The sequence below is a fragment of the Desmodus rotundus genome, chromosome 1 (assembly GCF_022682495.2).
Source record: "Desmodus rotundus isolate HL8 chromosome 1, HLdesRot8A.1, whole genome shotgun sequence".
NCBI lineage: Eukaryota > Metazoa > Chordata > Mammalia > Chiroptera > Phyllostomidae > Desmodus > Desmodus rotundus.
The window spans coordinates 4862617-4882053 of NC_071387.1; the positions used below are offsets into that span (position 1 = coordinate 4862617).

The 19437-nt window shown below is 53.0% G+C and overlaps 1 protein-coding gene across 2 annotated transcripts in view; it reads left to right on the forward strand.

Annotated features, from left to right (window-relative positions):
- The window catches only part of LOC112306542 (torsin-1A), a 47710-nt gene extending 28385 nt beyond the window's left edge, over nt 1–19325 (forward strand). The window contains exon 5 of one of the 2 annotated variants that reach the window (XM_053919703.2): nt 550–728. In XM_053919703.2, the coding sequence (XP_053775678.1) occupies nt 550–614 (65 nt within the window). In that variant the 3' untranslated portion in view covers nt 615–728. Of the gene's footprint in view, nt 1–549; nt 729–19209 lie in introns of those variants that run through there. The other variant, XM_053919705.1, reaches the window with a different exon arrangement.
- The last annotated feature ends 112 nt before the right edge of the window (nt 19326–19437 follow it).

Consider the following 19437-nt stretch of genomic DNA (forward strand, 5'->3'; position numbering starts at 1 on the left):
TCCTGGGGCGCACCCCTGCGCCTCCAACCTCACAGAGGTTTGCAGGGCCCTGAGCTACCTGGGGAGGGTCTAACAGGGCGCTGGGAGCCTCGGGCCGACCCCCATCACTTCCTCTGATATAAGAGTTTTGAAAAATAAGTGCCCATAATGCTTGTATTTTAAAACATTTTTCTTAAAAAAAAAAAAAAGAAAAAGAAAAAAAGAAACCGGACATGTGCATGAAGAAGTTTGGAGAATAGAAACAACAAACACTAGACAAAAACTCCACAGCCCCACCACCCAGACACCATCGCTGCGCCCAAGGGCCCAAGATTCACCCGGACCTTTACCGCGCGCACAGCTCACGTCAGGGTTTCGTGTTCTGAGATATACGCCCACGGATGACGTCACCGGATGAGGGGAGGCCGTGGTTTTATTGGAGAACGTTTATTGTTCTTAGGACAGGCTGATTTAATTATCTTAATGACATTTCATTTGGGGGAAAAACAAAATACACTGTTTTTATGACCTACTTTAATCAGTGGTTTCCATTCCTTATTTCCATTTCAGAAAATGCTCATCTAAAACAAGATTTTATTAAGACTTTTCCAGCCCTGACTGGGTATCTCCATTGATTAGAGCGTTGGCCAGCTACTCGAACTTTGCGGGTTCAGGCCGCAGTCCGGGCACGTACAGGAATCAACCAGCGAATGCATCAGCAAGGGGACAACAAATCCATGTTTCTCTCTCTCCCCCCACTCTCCCCACCTCTCTAAATTCAATTTTTAAAAGTTATTAAAAAGAGACTCTTCCAGGGACCCCCAAGTTGTCCTTTGCAGCGGATTTGTGCCCAGTCCAGGGTCCGGGTCACACCTGACTGCATGTCCCTGAGGCTCTCAGCTAGTGCGCCCCCCTTGTACCGGTGGCCGTGGGGGAGACTGGGCCAGGCTTCCATGGAAAGCCCTCCCCTCTAGATTTGTCTCTTGCTGCCTCCCAGTGTCGGTCAACTTACTCCTCCATCCCTTCTGTCTCCTCTAAACAGCAAGCTAAAGCAAGGCCGGGGGGCGGGAAGCATGAGCCTGTGACAGGACTTCCCACCCGTCCAGAGGTGCGTAAACTCAGTGGAGGTGACTTTCGGGTCCTTCTCCCAGGTGTGAACACTGTCATGGGCTGGGTGCTCTGCCTTCCAGGCATAGGGCTGTCCCTTTTTGTGGATACTTGCTTTCGTTTGTACAAAAGACAGGATTGATACCATAGCAATAACAAAAAAATTATCACGTATTTCAGCCATCTCTCCGTGTCTGGAGGGAGAACCTCTGTGAATAGGACCTGAGATCACGTTCGCTTTGACTGACCAAACCTCAGCTTCTTCGGTGTATAAGCCGCTGTTAAGTCCCGTGTGGAGAGTCTGGGGGATTTACACTCAAATTTCCTGGACGAGATAAATAACATTGAACTTACTTAGTGGGCTTTCAACCCCTCCCCCATACCCACAGTCCCATCTCCCCTTCTACTGCCTTCAGAGTGATCTTTCCAAAACCCAAATCCCTCGGCTGCTTCTCATCCTCCTGTGGTTCCCATCGCTCTTGGGATGAAGCTCAGTCCTCTGGCCTGGCCCTGCTCGCCTGTCCTGTACTCCTCCGTGCAGAACTTCCACATACTCTGTTCCCTTTCCTGGCATGCTTTTCCCTCCACTGGAGCACTTCCCTCTACAGCAGCGTTAGCTCCAGCTCTCCAGTGCGTCTTTCTTTGGATAGAGAAGACAAACCACTAAAACGGGTGGTTTCAGGCCAAGGTTGTGGGCAGCCGTTTTCAGTCTGTGCACCCCTCCAGGGTTGACTAGACCCCTCCGAACAGGAGGGTCCCTCCTCCTGCACTGCCTCCCCGCCCCCCACACCCCCCTGCCAGACCAGGAGCTCCAGCGTGGGGAGTGGCAGCGATCTTCCGGTCTTGTTTGCCACCGGGACTCGGGGCAGCGCCTGGCCCGGAGCGGGCCCTCAGTGAAGGAGTGAGCGGACAAACGAACGAACGCTGGCAGGAGTGCTAGGCGAGAAGGCCTTGTCAGCAACGCGAATCAAAAATCTTAGACTTGCTCACACACTTCGATCCAGAAATTCCACTCCTAGGACTTTTTCAGAAGGCACAGAGATGCTCATCTCGGCATCGTTTATACCGGGAGCACACTGGGATCAACTGAAACACCCAGCATAGGAGCAGCACAGAACAGGATTCCTGATTCCCACCCCCCAAGTCGTCATTTCTTCCAAGCTCCCAGTGCAGCAAATGGCAGCCCCATCCACTCAGCTCTGCAAGTCAGGGAGCTGGGTGTTGGATTTTATTTCTTTATTGAGATACAACTTATTTAAGTAAAATACACAAGTCTTAAGTGCACAGCTCAATGATTTTTTTTTTTTACCCGAGTAGACACCCTTGTAACTCTCACCCAGGTAGAGACACAGAAATTCCTCAGCACCCAGGAAGTTCCCTCGTGTCCTAGCCCAGCCAATACCCATCCTCCCCGGAGGGAACCGTGACCCTGACTTCTATTACATTCTGTTTGCTTTAGCACCTAATGGCCGGCGCATCACTGAGGCCTGTCACCTCTCCGTTCCAAGCCTTTCTCAGGCCCTGCACCTCTTATCTGGGCAACAGTATCAGCCTCCTCACTCCTTCTCTCTCCTCTGACCCCCGTCCCCCACCCCCAGCAGCTAGAGACCTGACCAGGTTGCCCTCCTGCCCGAGACCCCCCAGAAGCCCCCTAGTGGCCCCAGGGAAGTGCCAGCCCTGTGCGCTGGGCACTGCAGCTGATCGTCACCTTGCCCTGGGCACCCTGGGTGCCTCATCCCTGGAGTCCTCACCCCAGCCCTAGTGAGGGACCGGAGGCAGGATGGGAAGTCACCGGTCCACGGTTGCCAAGGCAGCCATCGGCGGAGCTGGGACGCAACTACAGGGTGTCCGACTCCTGAACCCACGCTCTTAACCGCTCTGCCGCCTCTGCATGAATGAATGAGTGAATGAATGAATGAGAGAATGAACGGTCTGTGACCAGGGTTTTTTTCTTTTTCCCCCAGAAATACAGGCACCCTTTGGAAAGATCATATGTCCCATCACTATTACCCAGTTAAATTTGGCTATGAGGTCACTTTCTTTGCTGGAGAAAAGGAAAAAGAGGAGAAACGGGCAGGGGACGAGTGATGCAGGGCAGAGGTGTCACTGGGGTCGGTGCCTTCACCCCAGCAGAGGGGAGCATCTTTATCTGCCTGGCATCTGAACTATGACCTGTGGGGGGTTGAGAGGCAGAGGAGGCCCCCTCCCCCGCAGGCCTTGTGGTTGGAGTGAGGAAAGCAATTGCACAAAAGTGGAGCGTCTCACCGCAGCCCAGGCCTGCCCTGCTGAGTCACGGCACTGCCGCAGAGGGAGGGAGGAGGACCGGAGTGCCCTGAAGACCCTCAAGCCGCCAGAGGCCTCCAGCGTGACATTGCTGAAGTCATCGCTGATGACCTCAGGCAGAGGCGCCTGGGGACAGGGTAAGAGGCGGGAGAGAGGGCCAGGGCTGTCTTGGGTTGGAGAGAGGTCACAGGTCAAGGTCTGCTTCATGGAGAGCTCCAAACCACTCCTAATGTCGGGGTACCTCTGACATGAGCCCTGTGTCTCCAGCACCCAGGGCATCTGGCACTTAGCACTCATGGTTCAGGGATTGAAGGAATGAATAAACGCATAGCCCGCAAGGCACTTCTGCTGGGCACTCTGGTCTCCCACTGTAATGCTGCGACCTTCAGAAATGGCTCTTCTGGGGCCTCACCTGTCCTCGGTTCCCATGGAGACTCGCCCTGGCATTCTGGTTGCAGGCCTGCTGTTTTCGCCGGCTCCGGGTGTGTGGCTTGATTGTGCAGAGCTGGGGGATGACGGACAGAGGGGTGCAAATTTGGCATCCGGCGAGGAGGAAGAAGCATGGTTTTTTTCTTTAGGATAATGTGCAATGCAGAAGCCAAAAACTGTGCTGCCCCTAGGGAGGGAGGGTGGTGCGATGATGAGGTAGGATGGTCAGGGTCTCCCTGGGTGGTCAGACTGGGCTGCCTGGGTCCCTGACTGTAGCCTGTGTCGGGGGCAGGAGGGAACAGCATGGGACATAGCTGGTCCTTCTCAGCCTCCAAGCTCAGAACTTCCAGATCAGATCACCAGCCCCCAGCCTGAGGCTCTGGGCTGAGCCGTGGATTACAGAGCACGTGGCACTCGACCGCAGTTCTGAGCTGGACCGTCCTGGAAACCAGAGCCCCTGGGAGGTCAGCCTGGTGGGTCTGCACAGCCCACCCTGGGCCTCGGCCCCTCACCTGGGCCCTCTGGAGCATCTTTTTGCCGTGGGTGAGCAGCCGGAATACAGGGCTGCGGTTCAGCACAGAAATTGATTTGAGTCACTCCACTCCCGTGAACTTCCACTGCCTCGTCCCTAAAGGGAGGGTTATAACAGGGCCACCTCCTAGGATCATTACAAGAAGACAATGAGCTGGTGTTTGTAAAGCTCTGGGCACGGTGTCTGGCAGGTGAAGTGAGCTATCGTGGTGATTAATCTTGTTATATAGTAGTTACTATTTTATCACCAGTTTTACTGCCCAGCTTGTGTCCCCAGACCAAGCTGAAGCTGTCGCTCAGCTGTCCTGTCCGGACGGTAGGAGGAGGCTGTTTTCTGTTGCCAGGGCTTACGTTGCCTGCTCAACCCCAGGGTCTGCGCCCTCCCCTGTGGGCTGCATGGTCTCTTCTCTCAAGGGCTGCCTGCAACCTGCTGGACAGTGACACACCCATGGCCCTGGTGGCCTTAGATGGCTCCACGTGGCCAGGATCATGCCCAGAGAAGGCCTAGCGGGAAACAAACAGCGAGGAGGAGGGGGCTGCTTGCTGCAAGGGGCTCATCTGGGTCAATACTGTGCTCCTGCGGGCCAGGGAGGACCTGGCTCCTGGGGAAAGGTGAGAGCAGGGAGGCCTTCCTGGTGGTGGTGTTCGGAGGGGAACGGCAGGGAAGCACTGAGCGGCTGGCTCATAAAGTGTCTTACCCTATGGTACTAAAAAGACAAGCAGGATTGGAAATGGCCTTCCGGGGTCCTTGGCTTTGGATGGACCCACTGTCCAGTAGAGCAGGTGGCACACCTATGCTACCTGAGGTCCGGCTGGGGGTCCGTTGGTTTGTTTTGGTGTTGCTAGGACAGAGCTGCACTGAGGGTCTCAGGACAGAGGGGCTCGCAGTGAGGATGCTCCCGGTACAAGGTGCAGCCTTCTGGGCGGAGCATGGGAATGTAGGTGGCCAGGACCGAAGCAGAAGCACGGAGGGACTTGTTTGTCAAAGTCCTTTGCAGTGCTCCTGCTGCTCGCAGGGACCCCTCGGGCCACTGAGCTCAGCGACCTCTCGGCAAAGTGTCTGGGCTCCTGCGCCCACGCCCACCTTCCCTTGTCTCTCCGGGTGTCTTCCGTGCACACCTGGGAGCCCTAGTTCGGGTGGAGGTCTTCCCGGCCGTTTATTTCATTGGCTGTTGGCTAGTCTCTCATTGGCTGCCTGCGTCAGGGGCTCTCCGCTGTCCAATCAGCTGTGGCGGTGGTGGGACCAGAAAATGGGGGAGGGGTTTCTCCCTGTGCTGCGGCGATCCCCCTTACAGGGGCTCAGGCAGGGCTCACATTCTGGGCTGGTCCAGTTTAAGCTTCCAATCAGCCAATCCCGTTCCTGGGGGACCCAGCAAACGGCCCCCCCACTTTCTACTGTATGTTTGTCTCCTCACCTGGTACCCACACATTGTAATTCTTATCCTGTTGCAAGGTAATTAGTTCTATTTTTTAAAATGATTTTACATATTTATTTCTAGAGGGAGGGGATGGAAGGGAGAAAGAGAGAGAGAAACACTGATGTGAGAGAGACAGGTCCAGCAGTTGCCTCTCACACACGCCTGGCCCGGGGACTGAACCCGCCACCCAGGCGTGCACCTGACCGGGAGTCGAACGCCCAGTGACCTTCAGGTTTGCAGGACTGAGCCACACCAGTCAGGACCAGGGCAAACTTAATTTCGGAACATCTACTCTTCCTGTTGTCCTGTGAGTGACAGTCCTGAAGCCCCAAGCCATCTTATCCTCAGTGCAGGTGCCGAATAATTCTCATTTTAACGTTCCGTCTCTGAACCTCTCGTATATGCGGGGTTCCCGTGCATATGTGTTCGATTCAGTTTGGCTCTTTCTCTCATTCAGCTGTCTCATGTCGATCTAGTTATTAGACGGCCTGGAAAAACCGGGAAGGGTAGAGGAGCCCCTCCCCCAGTTCCTTCTGGAGTCTCCCAGGGGCTCTCTCACCGGGCTCTCTGCAGGGGGGCCTCTAGCGGCTCTTGGCTGCATCCCTCCAGTCCGCAGGACCTTTTCCTCTGCGTTTGTCTGTCTGACCCTCCCTCCCCTTCCTCTTCTTTTTTTAAAAAAATAATTTATTTATTTTAGAGAGAGGGGAAGGGAGGGAGAAAGGAGGAGAGAAACATCAGTGTGTGGTTGCCTCTCATGCACCTCCCACTGGGGACCTGGCCCACAACCCTCGCATGTGCCCTGACTGGGAATCGAACCAGGGACCTTTTGGTTTACAAGCCAGCACTCAATCCACTGAGCCACACCAGCCAGCGACTCATCTTCTTCTAAAAACACCAGTCCCTGGATTTAGAATGCACCTTAAATCCAAGAGAATCTCACTGTGAGATCCTTAACTAATTACATCTGCAAAGACCCTGTGATGGTTAATGTTTTGCGTTGGTTTGAGGGGCCACGGGGCGCCCACATTAAACGTTGTTTCTGGGTGTGTTCCTGAGGGCATTTCTGGATGAGATGAGCATTTGACTTGGTGGACTCCACTTGCAAACGGCAGCTCGTGGGACTGCTGAGTCTCTGCGATCGCATGAGCCAGGTTTCATAAAAAATACTTCTCTGTGTGTGCGCGCGCCTCCCTGCCTCTGCCTCTGCCTCTGCCTCTGTCTCCCATTGGTTCTGTTTCTCTGGAGAACCTTGACTAATACAGACCCTATTTCCAAATAAGGTCACATGCACAGGTGCTGGGGGGGGGGTGGTTAGAACTAGGACGCATCTTTTGCGGGGATTGGGGGGGTTGCAATTCAACACCCTACAGGCATGTAACCTGCGTCTTTGTTTTTTTAATTGAGTTTAGAGAGAGAGGAAGGGGGAGAGCGAGAACGAGAACATCAATTTTTTTTTGCTCCACTTATTTTTGCATTCATTCATTTATTGGTTGACTCTTGTATGTGCCCCGATGCGGGATGGAACCTGCAACCTTGGTGTACTGGACCGCACTCCAACCAACTGAACTACCTTGTCAGGGCCGCCTGGGTCTTTGGGAGAGGCTGGACGTGCAGGGGCTCCGGGCCTGGGCTCAGCACCGGTCTGGTTCTGGATTGGAAGCCTCCACGGGCAGTCTCTTTACTACAGTTGTTCTCTCTTCCCCGAGCCTCAGGAACCCTCTCTGAAAACTGGAGGTGATGGTGTTCTGAGTACTTACCCCAAAAGGTCACGGCAAGACCACTTATTAGCTATGTGACGGCAAGTCACTCAACTACTCCGCACCTCCTTTCCCCTCTGTAGAGTGGGGTAACAGCGCCTACCCTAACCAGGGGGTTAGGAAGATGAAATAAGTGAGTGTTTCCCGGGCACGGCACGGGGTGACAGTCCACAAGTGCTGTGTAAAAAGGTACTGCGGGTGCCTGGCCCAGGGGAAGAGCTCAGAGAGGCGAGGAGCTGCTGTCATTGTTCCATTTACCGTGAAGCGCTGGCCCCGGAGATGTTCGATAGAGGCGATAGACACGCCCCATCGAGATCTGATGTGACACGGTAGGTGTCTCCGGCTTTGATTGGACACGCCTTCCTCGATCACCCCGTGGTGAGTCCCCCTGCGCTTGGGATGGGGCTGGCGGCCCGCAGTCTCCACAAGTCCCTGTGCTCAGTGTAATGCTCTGCTGTTGTCACCGAAACTCTTAATAACTTTTAAAAAGATTTTATGTATTTATTTTTAGAGAGAAGGGAAGGGAAGGAGATAGAGAAGAGGGAGAGAAACATCCTTGTGCAAGAGTGAAACCGTTGCCTCTCACAGGCGCCCTCAACCAGGGACCTGGCCCGAAACCCAGGCCTGTGCCGTGACCGGGAATCGAACCAGCAACCTCTCGGATCACAGGCCGGCGCTCAGTCCAGTGAGCCACACCCAAACTCTCAATAACTTTTGAACAAGGGGTTTTGTGTTTTCATTTGGCACTGGGCCCACAAATCATGTAACCAGACCTGCTTAGGATCATGTTCCTCCTGTGGTTGTCATAGTGAGGGATCGCCAGCGAGGGTGATGGCGGCCCTCCGGTCTGAGCCAGTTCACTGGCACCCAGGGCTCTGGCCCCTCTAAGAGGGACCTTTACAGACTGGGCCGTGAGGGCTGGAAAACATGGGATCCGAGAACAAGCTGATGGCATGACCACAGTTTTGCCTGGAAGAGGAGATTTAGGGTGGACCCGGAGTGGCTTCCAAATTTCTGAAGGGCGGTGGGGAGAAGGGAGCTCATGTGTTCCTGGGGCCCCAAAGGGCAGATCCAGCTCGGCATAAGGAAGGAATTTGGAACCAGGAGAATTGCACAAGAAGGGAAAGGCTGGTTTGAATTCAAACCTCACCTCTTCCCGGGGGTTAGGAGCGCCGCTTTGGCTTGGGATGGCTCCACTGCTGCCCAGATCCATGACCTTACAGGAGGTCACTCATAGCCCTGAGCCCACTTTTCCCTCAGTAACGTGGGCCTGGCAATGCTCCGTAATAGAGGGGACGATGCCTAAGGTAAAAGAAGGGATGTTCACCCATAAAACCTGGGAAGGCACTCGGTTCCCAGGAGGAGCCTGAGGAACGGCAGCTGCTGCCGTTGCTGTTACCATTGGTGTTATTATTGTTGGATGTGGTGAGTCCCCAGACTGGCAGGGTTCAAGCTGAGAGGGACCGCCAGAGAGCTGCAGACGCCGCCCTTTCATCGGAGCTGAAGGAAGAAGCGTGCCCTTGGCCCCCTTGACAACGTCAGCATCTGACATGTTTGGGTGGTTAGTTGAAAAACCCACAGCCATAGGGGAGGGGGATATAAGGGGACTGAATGATAATGGAAAAAATTACAATAAAGATTCAACTTTTAAAAAAGAAATAAAACTACATTGTTTCCAAAGGGGGAAAAAAAATTCAGCCCACAACCCAAATAAACAAACAAAACACCCGCAGTCATAAAATCCCCGCTCTGTGACTAGGGCCCCTTGGGGAAAGAGGGCGGTGCTTCTTGTGGAACCCGGGAACTTCGGGGATCTGGAGGCTGCTGAAGAAGTGGAAGCTTTCCCATCCCTCCCGCCTTTGAAAACCCTGGCCGGCAGCTGTCCCCTGAGCCATTGCCTCCCGAACACGCTCTCAGGAATGCAAACCCCCCTCCGAGGCCTCCCAGGAAACGGGTTCCCGATGCGGCTGAGAGCTGGACACTGGGCTCGCCCACAGGAAAACAGCCTCGGTGGCCGTGAGACCGCGTGCGCCTGCCTCAGGCCTGGGCAGCTCGGGCGGGGCGGGCCTTGGCTCTCTAGGGCGCACGGCGCCACTGCTTGGAACCCCACTTGGGCGACAGCAGCTTCCCTGGAAGTACCTTGGCAGTGGTTTGTGCTGAGACAAACATTTCTGCTCTCCCTCCTCCCTCACCCAAGGGCCATCAGCTGTGTCATGTCCCCTGGCTGCATTCAGGAAATGCTCCTCGCCTGAGCTCGGAACAGCAGTACTGGGATCTGAGGCTGGATTCCCAGCAGCACCAGCTGGGCTCCATCAGGGCCGAGCTCCGTCCGAACTTGGCATGGCTATGACACGCGTGTGTCTCTCTCCCCGGGGACAGGGCGGGGGCGGGGGGGGGGGGCGCACCACGCCAGGCCCTGAAATTTACCGGCATCCCATGCACACGCCCAGGCTCTGGGCAGACACCATGTTCGGCGTGTAAACACAGTCGTGAACACAGCGTGGCCCTGGCTTTTCTTTGTTATTTTCTTTTTTTTTCTCTTTGTTATTTTCAACATCAAAATAATCATTTCAAAATGTGCAGTCCAGTGGTATCGAGCACATTCATCATCGGGGAGCCATCACCACAGTCCGTCTCTAGAACTTTCATCTCCCCAAAGAAAGCCCATCTGCCTTAGACAGTCCCTCCTCTTCTCCCCGCCGGCCCCCCGCCCCCCAACTGCAATCCGCTTCTGCCTCTCCGGTTCCCTGACGGCAAACGGTGCGTGTCAATCCGATTGTACATGCGGTGGCTGTTTGTGACTGGCTGCTTCCACTCAGCAGAGTGTTTTTAGGTTGATCCACATTGAAGCACCTATTACTGCACCATTCTTTTTTTTTTTTTAATCTTCAACCAGTGATATATTTCACTGGGGGGAGAGAGAGAGAGAAACATTGATGTGAAAGAGAAACATCCATTGGTTGCCTCCTCTATGCACCCTGACCGGGGATTGAACCCGCAAACTTTTGGTGCACAGGATGGCACTCCAAGCAACTGAGCCTCCCAGCCAGGCTGTCCTTCCTTTTTATGGCCGGACAAGATTCCATGTGTGGCCGTCCCGTTTTTTCTTACCACTGGATGTTGCAGCTGAGCAGCCCTGCCCTTCCTCATTCCCAAGACAGAACGAGCTCCCTGGGGATTTTCTGACTCAGGGAAACAAGGATAGAGTGGAAGGGACTTTAAATGACGCATTCAAAGTTGCTGCCACTTGAGCGCTTACCTGTACCAGTTCCCCCCAGGTCTGAGCCCGTAGCCCCACATCTAGAATGGCACTGCGTCTGTGACAAGAGCGTCCACCTTGACCCAAGCCCAGCTGTGAGACCCACAGCAAGTATAGCCATCAGCCTGAGCCCCGCCCCCGCTTCTCTAAAATAGGTCTAATAGTAGTCTTAGCCCCTTGGGAGGGTTAAATACCACGGTGTCTGTGATTAGCCCGGTGTCAGGTATGAGGGCAAAACCCAGTGACCCTTGGCCATCAGCCCCTCTGACTGCTGTCCCTAAGGGGGGTGGCATCATTCCTGAAGGTCATCTTGGTTGTCTCAGAAATGGGCTCTGGGGGTCAGGCTGGCCAGGGCGCCCAGGCAAACATGGGGCACGCAGCCCTGAGCCAGCCGGCTTCGCTCATGGGCAGCCACCAGTCCTAATGGACCATGCACCCTTGTCCATCAGTGTCAGGTCCTGGGTTTCTGCACAGCGGGGTGTGTGTGTGTGCTGTGGACCTGCAAATGACTAAATCTGATATCACGCCTGCCTTTTCTAGTCCGGAGCGGTTATCAACATCAGGTGCCCTGGGGCAATGCCCCAGTTGTCTCGTTCTGGTCCCAGCCTGCCCAGCAGCCAGTTGCTCTTGGAGACATCGGCCTCCTCCCTGGCTCTGCGTGTCGGGAGAGGTAGCCAGGCTCTCCCAGGTGTGCCAAAAAGTGGGGCGGGGGTGGGGGAGAGTGGGGCACAGGACTCAGGACCCAGACCCAAACTCTGGAGATGTTCACATCTCTTGGTCTAGATTCTCTGGTTACTGAAAAAAAAAAAGAGAAAGAAAGACAGAAAAAGAAAGAAAACGAACTCCAAATCAAGTGAGCTTAATTCACTGTAGTCCAACAAAGCACAGTGGAGTCTCTATGTCAGGCAGGGGACCAGTGCTTGAGGTTCATCAGAGAACAAAACCCAGATGCCCCCCCTAGGAAGCCAGGTGTTCCACAGTAGGGTAATAAATGAATTATAAGGGGTATCATTCGTTGAATGTTCGGTGGAAAGAGGAAATATTAGCAGGGAACTGGGGATGGGGACAGGCTGCAGAACTGATGAAGGTGATTAGGGTGGGTCTTATCAGAGAAGGTGAGATTTGAGTGAACTTGAAGATGAGGTGTCATCCCAGCGGGAGCCTGGGGGAAGAGGACCCCAGGCAGAGGCATCAGCCAGAGTGAAGGCCTGGAGAAAGGCAGGGTCTGGCCTGAGGACCAGCGAGGAAGGCTGTGTGACTGGCTGTGGAGATGGGGTGAAAGAGGAGTTTAGCAAGGACCACATGGGGCCCAGATGGGACAGGGCCATGGGCCATTGTCCAAACGTGGGCTTTTACTCTGAGTAAGATGTGAGCCACTGCACAGTTTGGCAAAGAGGGACATAATTTGATTGATGTTTTGTTTAAGCAAAAAAGGAAACTCCTAGATTCATCGACCCAGATGAGTCAGACACTGGGGCCTCGTTGTCTCCTCCAGCATAGTCTCCTCCATGCAGGGACAGGGAATGGCTGTACCCTGGAAATACTGTCCAGGGGCTCAGGCCTCCAGCCAAGAGGGGTCTATCAGTATCAGAACATAACCTCCCAGGGAAGGCCTCTGATTGGCTATGCTTGGACCAATCAGCATCTGGATGCCAGTAATATTGTGATTGGCTGGTCTGGGTCACATAGCTAGCCCATACTAAGAAGATGGAGTGTGCCCATTGGCTGGCCCACCGGGATTTTAGGCACTAGGGGTACAGGTCCTGAAAGGAAGGGTGTGATATCCCAAAGGAAGGTGGGAGAGGTGAGCTAGCAGACAAAAACAACAGCCCTTCATTGACTTGTTCACCAGGAGGGAAGTCAAAGGGTCCCACCTGGTGGGCTTCAGAGCCATCAGAGCTGACTAATCTGCACCTGCCTCTTCTGTAGACCACAGACCACGTTTCACAGACAGTGCCGCCCAAGGGAGGGCTGGTGCTGCATTTGAAACTGGAAAAGCCGATGTTCGTGCCGCCTGTCACCACCAGAACCGATAAGCAGAGACAGGGATTGAATCTCTGTGGGCGCTTTATTCAGATGGCCGGCAATCTGATAAAGACGGTGGGTTTGTACCCTAACAGACCGTCTTCCATTTCCTTTCAAGCCAGCCTTTTTCATAAGGAGGAAGAAGTCTAGGTAAGGGATTTGGAATTCAGGAAAGGGGTGAATCAGATAAAAACTGCAGTCTGACAGTTTCCCAAACATCCTTTTCTCCACTGACGGGTGACTTTCTGGGTCCTGCGTCCTGTGTCCTGGGTGATGTTCTTTTTTTAAAGTATATTTTATTGATTATGCTATTAGAGTTGTCCCGATTTTTCCCCCTTTGCCCTCTCCACCCAGTACCCCCCTTCACTCCGGTAATCCCCCCCTTAGTTCATGTTCATGGGTCATGTCTGTAAGTTCTTTGGCTGCTCCATTTCCTATACTTTTCTTAACCTCCCCCTGTCTATTTTGTACCTACCATTTATGCTTCTTAATCCCTCTACCTTTCCCCCCATTCTCCCCTTCCCCCCTCCCCGCTGATAACTCTCCATTTCTGTGAATCTGTTCCTGTTCTAGTCGTTTGCTTAGTTTCTTTTTGTTTTTGCTTTTTAGATTCAGTTGTTGATAGTTGTGAGTTTGTGGTCATTTTAATGTTCATAGTTTTGATCTTCTTCTTTTTCTTAAATAAGTCCCTTTAACATTTCATATAATAAGGGTTTGGTGATGATGAACTCCTTTAGCTTTGCCTTGTTTGGGGAGCACTTTATCTGCCCTTCAATTCCAAATGATAGCTTTGCTGGGTAGAGCAATCTTAGGTGTAAGTCCTTGCTTTTCATCACTTGGAATACTTCTTGCTAGTCCCTGCTTGGCTGCAAAGTTTCTTTTGAGAAATCCGCTGACAGTCTTATGGGAACTCCTTGGTAGGTAACTCTGTAGAAAAACTCTGTTTTTCTCTAGCTTCTTTTAAGATTCTCTATTTTTAACCTTTGGCATTTTAATTATGATGTATCTTGGTGTGGTCCTCTTTGGGTCCAACTTGTTTGGGACTCTGTGTTTCCTGGACTTGTATGTCCTTGGCCAAATTAGAGAAGTTTTCTTTCATTATTTTTTTGAAATAAGTTTTCAATTTCTTGCTCTTCTTCTTCTCCTTCTGGCACCCCTCAGATTCCGATGTTGGTACTTTTAGAGATGTCCCAGAGACTCCTTATGCTATCCTTATTTTTTTTAATTCTTGTTTCTTCATGAGTTCTGGTTGACTGTTTATTTCTTCCTTATGTTCCAGATCGTTGATTTGAACCCCAGCTTCCTTCCCTTCACTGTGGATTTTTCTTTATTTCATTTAGTGTAGCCTTCATTTCTTCCCTTATGCTGTTGCCGTACTCAGTGAGTTCTCTGAGCATGCTTATCACCGGTGATTTAAACTCTGTATCTGGTAGGTTGGTTATCTCCATTTCGTTTAGTTCTTTTTCTGGGGTTTTGTTCTGTTCTTTCATTTGGGCCATATTTCTTTGTCTTCTCGTTTTGGCAGCCTCCCTGGGTTTGTTTCTGTGTATTAGGTAGAGCTGCTATGACTCCCTGTGTTAGTGCACCTGTTAAGTTGTATGGGGTGGGGGAGCCTTAGGTATTTGTGAGGGTGGGAAAACCCACTTCACTGTTTCGTGGCTCTGTATGTGGGGGAGGGAGTGGAGAGGGGACAATGATGCTGAAGCTTGCTCAGCACTTGACCCTTTTCCAGTCACTTCACCTCCTTCCTGTATGTGACCAACAAACACCCCTCTAGCTGCTGCCCTGGTGGTGGTTCCCAGAGTGGGTGGGTTTGTGTTCGTTCTAGGACCCTGCAGACCCTTTAAAAGGCCTCTCCTGAGAGACCGGCAGTTTCTTCCACCACCCCAGCCCCCACGTGTTTTTATCGCCAGAAGTTATGAGGCTTTATTTTCCAATCACTGGAACCCTGGGCTGCCTGGTCTGGCCTGTGGCTGGGATCACTCACTCTCCAAGTGTCCCTCCTGATTTTATGCACCACTCTTGAATGTGAGACCACTCTTTCCGCCAGCTACCTCACCGCCACCGCCTCACTGCAGCCACACTGCATTCTCTCCACCCCAGCTCCCCGGCTCCGCCTCACATGCCCATCTGGACGAATATGGCTTCTTTAAGTCCTTGGTTGTTGGACTTCCACACAGTTCAACTTTCTCACAGTTCTGGGTGTTTTTGTTTTGAGGTTAGTTGTGATCCTTCTTATGGTTGTGCAAGGAGGTGAAGCATGTCTACCTACACCTCCGTCTTGACCGGAAGCCCCTGGGTGATTTTCTTTATCTGGGTACTGGGTGGCCGGATGTCTCTCCTCGGAACACAATGGCTCAGATACCATCTTGATTGCTGATGGTGTCTTCTGGAGCACAAAGGTCAGTCGCTGTGGTCTCCTGGAGTCCCAGTGGGCCGTACCTGTAGTACCTGAAGCAATAGCTTTTCACATGTATTAACTACTAGGCTTATTAACTGTTTCCTGAAACTAAAATTTTCCACCTCTAGAGTTCCCCATCACAGTGATGACTACAGTGCAAATCTGACCTAAAAGGTCACTTCAAGGACAGTCCTGTTTTAGGTTTTTTCCTTAGCCACGCATTTCCCCAGACGCACTCCCCGAGGTCAGGAACCAGCGGCAAGGTGGAGCCGCTTCCTTCTCTCTCTGAGCCTCCTCTGAAGTCAGACAATTACACGGCCGGCCCCCCGAAGACCTGGGTCTCTGCTCCACAGGAAATGCCAAGGAGGGTGAGCTGGAGGAAGTGCACGGGGTTTGGACGCAGCAGCAGCTCCTGTTTGCTCAGAGATGTAGAGATGTGATGGCAGCACTTTTGTGGGCTTTTAAAAAAGATACGATAAAAATAAGAGATTAAAATATACAGTAAAGGTACAACTGAAGGTGGAGCTGGGTGAAGTTTTTCATATATCCCCACCTTTGTAACCATTACCCAGGGCAAGATATAAACCTTTTCCAACACCCGGGGGCCACCTCCAGGGGCCCAGCCAGTGCTCTCTTGCCCTCATAGCTCTGCACAGGCCCACAGGGAGCACCCCGCCCCCTCTCCAGTCTCCCTCATTCCTGTGAGGCAGGGGGCCCCACCCCGTTTTACAGGCGAAGAATGTGCCTGGAGCTCAGGGAAAACTTACACCCCCCATCTCTACCACCAGAAACAATGCAGCACGAACACTGGCTGAGCGAGGCTTTAGGGACGCTCTTGGCCGAAGATCTGAGAAGGGTTTGTCCTCCTTGCCAGGCCCTGGCTCAACTGGTTGATTTCAGTAGCCAGTGAGGCAAAGATTCCTACCAAGAAGTCACACACACGAAGTCAGAAAGGCCTCCCTAAAGCCCCTCTTGTTTTGGGCTTCAGGTACCAGCAGGTACCAATCCGCTCTTTGCCCCCACTGGTTTTCCCAGTTTCTGCTGGGGAGGTTTTCATCTGTGTTTCAGAAGACCACGCAGGGCTGCGCATGCCTCCTACGCAAAGGAGGGATCGACACCCAGGGTCCCTCTCTGGCTGTCTCTGGTCCACCATTCTTGCAGGGGGTGGGGGGCACAAAAGACCCCATAACTGAGCTTTTTGAGCCACAAGGAAGACAACCACCTCCAGCAGTCCCCCGAGTGGGGGCACAGGAGGCCAGTGTCCTCTGTTCTCAGATAGAAACTTCCGAGGAGCCAGCTCGCACAGTTCCACCCAGTACCCAGTCAGAGATAAGCCTGATTTCAGGGCAGTCACAGCTTTCTAGTCTCGTCCCTGGCCGTGACCCAGCAGTATCTCTGGGAGCTGGGACCACCCTGTCTGGCAGCCCCACGCTCCGGAAACGTGGGTGTCCATTTGTGAGTACCATTTTTGTTTCTTTGGTTCTTTTTTCTTTCTTTCTTTCTTTTTTTTTGCCAATGAAACTTTGGTCCGGCTAACAGAAGATTTGGCATATTGCAAGTGGACAAGAAGCAGCCCCCTGGCAGACCTGCCAGGCAGGAATGACCACCCCCACTTTGAGGAATCTGAGGCTACGAGGCTCACACTGGTAGAGGGCCTAGGACGTGCCAGGTGCTTCATAATTAGAGGTGACTTCGTCAGTTCTCTCAGCTGCTCTGGGGAGTGACCGACTGCCAGCTGGGTTTTACAGTTGAGAAAACAGGTTCAGAGAGGGAAACTGCTTTCCTGAAGCCACACAGCTGCCACCGAAAGCCAGCCTTGGGATTCCATGCCAGCTGGGTCTGGCTCCAGAGCACATGGCCAGTGTCTTTGCCCACTGACCAGTCCTTGCCTTGGTCTTTGCTGCTTTGGGACACAGGCCAGACTGACACTGTTGTCCCCTCTGGCAGGCCCCCATTAGCTCTTCCCTCCTCCCCACTTCCCCAGGGCACCCCTGGCAAAGGGAGCACTGTTGTCAAAACTAAAGGGACAAGATCCCTGCCTTTGCCGAGGTCCTACCCCAAACCTGGGGAAGGGGCCAAGGGGGAGGGGGACACAGCAAGGTGAGGGTTTTGAAACAAGGGCCTTGGAGACTCTCAGGGCACAGACGCTGATGCGGTCTGTGGGAGAGCTGACGGACCCCTGGGGAAGTCGCCAAAGCCCAGCGATGCTCGAGAAAAGCTGGAAGTGTGGGCCAGTTCCCTGTGGCTGCTCTAGCGAACGACCACAAATTCATTACCTGGAGGCCGGAAGTCCAAAATCAACCCCAGTGGGCTCAAGTCAAGGTGTCTGCAAGACCGGGTCCCCCTGGGAGCTCTGAGGAGGGACGCTGTTCCCTAGTCTGTCGCAGCCTCTGGGGGCCGCCTGCACGCTCCGGCTATCTTCCCCTCATCTTCAAAGCCTGCTGTGGAGCGCCCTCCTCCTCTCTGACCTTTCCTCTTCCTTTACCTCTTCTCCCTCTCCTCTGCCACCATAAAGACATCTGAGCATGTGGAGAATTTTCCTAAGAGTTTATCCAAGCCGAACTGATGACATTTGCTGGGCAGCAAGATGCCAAATGCTCCAGAGAAGAACAGTTTCTGCAGCTTCTTCTACGCCTTTGGCATGAAGGAGGGGGCCCGAGGAAGATTCGTGAAACACGGTGGGGGCTGGGTTTCAGGACAGTAGACAGGAGTGTGATCCGTTGAGGTGGCTATGTTCATTTCAGAGGTGTGTGAACCTCCGCACACAGACACAAAGGACGGAGCTTGCTTGAGGCTAAGATAAACCTTTTACTAAAAAGTTATATGCCTGCCCTGACTCATGTGGCTCAGTGGGTTGGGTATCGTTTTGCAAAGCAAAAAAGGTCGCTGGTTGATTCCCAGTCAAGGCCCATGCCTGGGGTTCGGGTTCAGTTCCTGGTCCGGGCATGTACAAGAGACAACGGATCAAGGATTCTCTCTCACATCCCCGTCTCTCTCCCTCTCTCTTTCCTTCCCTTCCCTCTCTCTAAGAATTAAAAACAAACAAAAAAAAGCTACATGCCTGGTGTGTGACTACTCACCACGACCCGCCCATTAGGGATTTACGATCAGATCCCCTTGTGAGGCTACCTTCCATGGAGCCCCCTTTTTTGTCCACAAATTTTCCTGCCTCTTAGGAAAAACTTTATGATTACATCGGATTCACCCACATAATCTAGGGTAATCTCTGCTCTGCAAGGTCCCTTTAGACATGTAGGATAATGCAGTCACTGACTTTGGGGATTGGGACGGGGCCATCTTTGGGGGCCATCATGCAGCCTGCCGCAAATAGCAAAGTCACATCGGTGTGGGTATGGCTGTGGCTCAGGTGTCCCGGCTGAGCTGGGGCCGATGGCTCAGTTCTCATGCCCAACACCTGCCCTGGCTCGCAGGGAGGTGAGCACAGGTGAGTAACATCTACTACTGTGGCGGTCCTGCTAGCGCTGAGCTTTGTGGCACCCCCCAGATGGAAGGCACGGCCACACACCCCCACTTTGCAGATGAGGGATGCCAAAGAGAAAACCCCAGGCCCAATACGGAGGGAGTCACGCATGCTAAAAGCCCACGATACCAAAACTACATCTAACACCTGAAAGAGTCGCAGTTTAAACCTCTCTCGGGACCATAATCGTAATCAACCAGTCTGGAATGCCTGGCCGAGCACCCTCATCTGAATGTGGGCCCCTCCACCCCCTTCCCACCCCCTCCAACCCCCATGGAAAGAAGAGGTAATCTCATGATAAAAATCCTTCCCCTTCTCTTCCCCCCAAAGAAATCTGGGCTTCAAAAGAATCCTTTCTTTCCCATTTAGCTCCCTTGCCCCTCCCCCCACCCTTCTTCCTATAAACACGTTCAATTTTGTACTGGCCCCTCGCAGCACCCTTTTAGCCGCTAGATGGGCTGACTTTCGATTCATGAATCCCTTAATAAAGCCAATTCTATATTCAAATTTACTCAGTTGATTTTTTTTTTTTTTAACAGGAAACAGATTAGCAAGTGGGTAAGGATTTGCCGGGAAGGGACAGGCCTGGGACCTCCCCAGGCTCTCTGCTCTCCCAAGCACCTGGGGTCAGAAGTGTCTTCCGCAGCTGGCTGGGAGTGGGCGGGTGCTGAGCGGAGGGGAGCCTCCTCGCCGCTCTCCCCGCCTCCTCGCTACTCTACAAACTGCAACAAGCACAGCCGCACGCCTGCCGCGCTCGTCCTCCCCAG